Genomic DNA, 5,779 nt, shown 5'->3' with positions numbered 1-5,779 from the left:
TACCACGTCAATGACAAAAGGTAACTCGATTGGTCCTTTTCACCTCGCTTTCTCTTCTTTTTTGGTGTTTAAGGCCCTCGTATCCCTGTCACGCTCAATTGGCGCAACTATCTTTACACTAATCCAGCACGAGTGATTGCAAACACGAGAGCAAAGATAGGACCTTAAATAACTTTGATTCTTTTTTCTTCTCTTGTTCCACTCAAAGTAGATGAAAGCACCTGTACACGATGTCTGCGAAGTTCGCCCCTGCCGTCGCTTCTTCTCATGATCCTGGTCTTCCTTGGAGGCATAGCTTTCGGTGTTGGAGCGATTTTTGGACTCAGGCGACTCTCCGAACTGCTCAACGTTGATCCTCTGTAAGTTTTTGTGTTTAATTTTTCTCCATTTTCACCTTCCAACATGCACAAATCATACACATTTTATCGTCGGAGTTTGACATGTTCTCGTTGTAGGACGTCTCCTAGATGCGCATTTAAACAAGAATTTGTTTGCATTCAGTTAGTGAGATGGTCCACAAGTGGAAGAAAAAAACTTACTCTACGGCAGCTCTTATCTTATCTTATCGCTCTTCTTCTCTCAGTCTCTTTTACATAAAATATGCCAAACGTTGTCACTTTTGTGACGTCGCTTGTGGGTCCGTAAACACCAAAAGGCAAGAAAAATCCTGCTGCCCTAATTTCTAGCGAAGATCAAAGACGAAAAGGTTATCCATCTCCCCTCCCTACGTTGAGAGAACGATCCATACATCTTGCCTCATTTGCCATTCTTTCGCCTACCCCTCCCCCCCCCCCCCGCCCTGTCTACCTAACAACCGCCCTACCTACGCAGCAACTTGGAACGGAGATGATTAATGGTGGACCATGCTATGTCTACATGCTGAAGCGACACCAAATGTACCCAATCTGGGCAAATTTGTCGATTTTTGTACCCTAAGTTCATTTAAGCAAGGGCATTGTGGAATTTCTAAGGTCTGTGAACGGACATGCAAAACATACACACGCACTCGACATCATTATTGACGAGGAGCGGTGTATGCTACGGCGGCGGATTCACTGTCTGACGTCGCTCAACGTGCTGTCACATTTTTGATTGTTGCAGGGGTTGCATCCGTTCTTAGTAAATAGATTGACATGACAATGCGACTTCGGTGAGGTGAGCTGTGTACCGCCTTACCCACGAATCAAATCGTCAGGCTAGGTGGCATCTCCTCTCACTCCGTCACAGGTGCATCCAATTTGTCTTGTGATATTTCCTTACAAACAAATAAACTACAGGCACTAAGATAATGCGACGTTGAAAGTCTCGTGGCCACTTGTCAGGTTATCATTGAGCTTTGTCTCCGAGGCATGTAGTGCCCAAGTGGCACCAACACTTACACAACCAAAATGACCGATTCAGAAGCTACTCAAGAACCATGAGATTCAACTAATTTCCCTTCTTGGCTGTTTTCAACCTAGTTTGTTTGCCTGTGATAGGATTTAGTGCTGACTGTCACATGGCACGTATTAGTGACATGCGGCTACGATTAGAACATCACGGTTGATGGTAGCGGATTTATTTAGCTTAAGGCCTCCCGTGCCAGCCAGAGGGTCACGACCGCAACACTCTGACATTGAACCGGGGTGACCGAGAGCTGTTGTACCTGCAACCCGCCCCGTGCTGTTTGAAATACGGATTAAACGAAGGGCTTGACAACGTCTTTTTAGGGTGACTCAAAACCCACGCTCCTCTAGGGTAGAAAAACCACAAATTTCACCCTTGGACAGCTGTGGGTTTGTGTTTATGCGCGTCCTAGAGTAAACACATAGATACAAAGGTTCTGTCAACATCGATCTAGAAATGATTCAATCGGATGTGAAACGGAAGCCCTTTTAAAGAGAAGAGAATAAAACAAGGAGGTGAATGTCGTGGCTCCGAAAGCGCAGTTTTTTTCTTTTTATGGAAGCTTCTCAATGACATGTTTAATTAATGTGAAGCACCCACTCCGTCGACATAGGGTGGCCCTACTTTCAAATCATTACCTACCGGCTCTGCCTGACAGGCATGCTGAAATCTGCATGTCAAAAGTGTCACCTCAGCCGATTCGAGTTGGGACGAACTGGTGATCGGGGCAGCCTCGGAGTTGGATCTAACGCTGTGACCTTCACTTTTGACAGCTCTACTGTTGCATGAATCGCCATGAATGCTGGAATTGGCCTTTTCTCCCATTTGGATGCTTCCGAGCAATATACCAGTCGTAATTAGAATTTATGCCTGTCCAAATTGCGCAAAATGTGAATAATTACTGCTGACCTGAGAATTAAATGGAAAAAAAGCCGAGAAAGTTTGGTAAAAGGAAGCGCTTTCATGTCTGCTCTTCAGGCGGTTCTTACAACTCCGCCTCCGCTCCAATTTGAACTGTTTTTTTCTTTTTGAAAAATTAAAGAAAGACTGGTAATTGTGGTTAATTTTACAGGTTCCCATACATGGACTATGCCATCTACGCAATTGTTGGAGCTACAGGCCTTTTCGTGATCATCGTCTACATCATTTGCGCAATTTCTTCCGGTTGGAATGCCAAGAGGTGCTTCGAGGGAACGAGGGCTACCGCTTGTGGAAGGTGCATGAATTCAACGGTAAGGTTTTTAAATTACTTCTTTAAATGTTGCCGTCGGAGGTAGGCATTTCATATTCTTTATGAAGCAAATGTGGGCCAAAAGCAGCCTTGATGATTCACCTTGAGTGTAGGGCGCCGGGCCTCCTCGAAGGTACAGGACCGGAGGGGCCTGGTGGTTAAGTAAATATCCAGCAGTCATTACATTTTGGCGCCCAATTAAATCTTTCACTTTGATACTGCAAGTGGAGATGTCACAGTAGATTCACAAAAACGCATCCGAAACGTGAGGTGAGTTTTTTTTTCCCTCCCATCGCCTCGCCCCTGGTGATGGATGTGTCATCCCAATCCCTTGTCTTTTGTTGTCACTCTACCAAAGCCATCGCATCGTTCACAGGCGGGACTTTCATGCCTCCAGATTTACGATACAGTCCGCTTTTGGTGACACTTTAAGTGGCCTTTCTTTTTCACATATCTCCATCACCCATCCACTGGTGCTTTTCTTCTGTGATATTCACCTATCTGTAGGCTTTCTTGAAGCCCCAGTGGAACCGGGCATATTCTTTGTAAGAGATAGAGGCTTATGCATATGTGTCAGTGAGGTAGTCTAATTTTTCTTGCTAACATGTTAATTCAAGATATATGATCCCAGAAGTGGGTTTATCGTCGACGTACAGAATGGCTTCATGACTAGGAATGTAGAAATGGGTGCAGATTGGGATGATCGGGAGAATTTATTTCACTCTTTGAATAATTGTGCTGAGTTTACCGTTTCCGGTGGTAGATTTCTCTGCCGTGATCGAATGTCCAGAACCGAGCCCTCTTGTCTGTTATCGTGACCCGCAATGACATAACCGGCGGGCGTTAACACCTCGCCACTTCTCTTTCTTACACGTGCAAGGCAGCGTGAGTCTTGACTTGACCTGAAAAACCCTACTTGTCTATAAAAGCGCCAGGGCGGTCGTCTGCGAGGCTAGATTACAACGAGGCGAAAAGTAAAGCTTTCAATGAGCATAAACTTTCTTTTCACACCACCATTTTGTACATCTGCCTAATGCGGTAAAGTTCTCGTCTCCTTTTTGCAATAAAAGAACACCTTTTTTGCTTCCAAGTTCACATCTGGTGAACTCGTACATGATTTTATTTGTTCATCGCATTCACGCGGATCTACCGCCTGTCCTTCCGGTGCATTGTCCTCTCACAAGCACCGGCACCGAACTTCTAAGGCGCGTGCCGCTGCACAGCACACATTTACAAAATTGTGCGACATTTGGTAGCAAATGTGTCCCGGAGGAGCCCTTCTGTCTCCGTGTTTGCGTGCAGACTTTGGCGCAGAATGAAACCTTTTTGAGGCAGTCTGCTACAATGCTCTATGGCCTTTTGGAGTGGGGAAACTCTGTGCCTAGCAGAATATTTCAGTCTATCAGATTAAATCTTTCATCTCACCATAAAAACAACACCAAGTTACGATGATTGGGGAATGTCACCTTAAAATTTCGTATTTACTCACCAAGCAGTCGCCTGTTTGTGCCGATAAGACCGTCTACGTAGTCCTTCTAAAGCGCATTTTCCCCCATACCTGAAGTGTAGCGCTATAGTCGATGTTTACTTAATTTTTGTGTAGAGAGGAAGAGGAGACGACCTGGTTCTGGCAAATTTTATCATTTTTTGCAGGATATTTAAAACCGTCCAGCCTAAATGGGCACTGATATGCAGTAAAGTGGGCAAGACCATGTTTCCTGGTCAAAACGAGGCACTGTCACCGAGTTGAGAATGTCCGCCAGGAAAACAGGAATGAATGTACTTGTGTTCAAAAGTGGTTATCTTTGCGCACTTGAATGAAGTCGCAAAGTGTCAGCAAGTGGCTGTTAGTCACTTGTCCACGATTGGCTGGTAGCTGACTGGCCATTAGTATGTCTACTGTGGAGCGAGGCTCCTCGGTCTCCGCTTCCCAATTCCTAGCGTTCCTAGACAAGCCAGGTTGATTTGCTTTGGACATCTTTATTAAAGGTGACAAGATGTATAGGGAAAATACAATATTCAAGAGGAGGGGAGCCGCAGTCACAGGGTAAGGGAGAGGACGATCCGGTAACAAGGTTCGAATTTCCTGATTGCCTCCTCCCTGAAAGGCACATTAAAACAACATAAGTATTACACTACATCTTAGAGCTCCTTTGTGACATTTTGGCAAATTTGAAAGCACTCTTATTTTAGTAATTTGTAATTTGAAAAAAAAGTTGCATAAATCATTTTTTTTTGTTTGGCCATTCAATATTAGTGGACTTTTCCTATGAACTGGGAGTTGCTCAACTATTGGTTATTCTGATTGGAGTTGGCGCATGCAGTCTACTTTACCATGCGAATATCCCAAACGTTGCCTTTTTGTGACATTTAAGTCAACATTAAAGAACACGTAGCTTTGCTGCTTCCCCGAGTCAAACACCGGTAGCAGTAAACAATGTGCCGCGGCACCGCTGACTCACACGTCGCAACCAATCGCATCCGCGCGCGGTTGACGCACCGTGACCCACCTTGCCCTTTCATTGCTTGGGTAAAAACCCCTCTAGCACCGTTACCTCCCGGTCTTAGCGTTGGTTTTAGAAGGAAAAGTTGGCGTAAAGTAGAAACTAAGTGATTAATGAAGCAGCGTTGGTGGGATGTACCATTTCCTGAGGAAACAGCGGTTACCACCACCAGTCTCCCTCACGCCATTTCCAAAACTAGATACGCCAATCATGATTTTTTTGTTTTCATGTTATAATCTTCGCAGTAAACTGACGTAGGACGACCTTTTCAGGCGTGTAAAAGCGGTAAAATGATCGAGGCACCGATGTCGTGTTCGACGGTGCCTTCATTGACAAGTGACAAGTTGGGGAGGGTAAGCCAAGCGTCATCAGCATGCCATTCTAGAAACCCTGTGTACATTTGGCGAAGTAGATGGCCGCACGATGGGAGCAAGGTGACAGCGAAAGCTCATAAACATCCATTCCTGAGTCGCTTTTCAGCTCTTTCAATAAGCGTGTATGTTGTGTAGAACGCGGGTTACCACGGGGTCTTGTCTTCTTTCCGCAAAACATGCTTGATTTTGAAGTCTATCCATCCATCCATCCTGTACCCATCCATCCATTCATCCATCCTGTATCCATTCATCCATCCATCCATCCTGTATCCCTCCATCCATTC

The 5,779-nt window shown here is 45.1% G+C and overlaps 1 protein-coding gene across 1 annotated transcript in view; it reads left to right on the top strand. All coding sequences in view use genetic code 11, as the record gives it.

The window, feature by feature from the left end:
• Window positions 1-5,779, top strand: part of EGR_05958 (hypothetical protein) — a gene marked incomplete at both ends in the record, with an annotated part of 8,282 nt that overhangs the window by 1,085 nt on the left and 1,418 nt on the right. Inside the window, 2 exons of the mRNA XM_024495207.1 lie at window positions 212-359; window positions 2,459-2,618. Of these exons, the coding sequence (XP_024350426.1) occupies window positions 212-359; window positions 2,459-2,618 (308 nt within the window). The remainder of the gene's footprint in view (window positions 1-211; window positions 360-2,458; window positions 2,619-5,779) is intronic.

The sequence above is a fragment of the Echinococcus granulosus genome (assembly GCF_000524195.1).
Source record: "Echinococcus granulosus chromosome Unknown EG_S00048, whole genome shotgun sequence".
In the NCBI taxonomy this organism is placed as follows: Eukaryota; Metazoa; Platyhelminthes; class Cestoda; order Cyclophyllidea; family Taeniidae; genus Echinococcus; species Echinococcus granulosus.
This window is presented reverse-complemented; position numbering and strand designations above follow the sequence as displayed.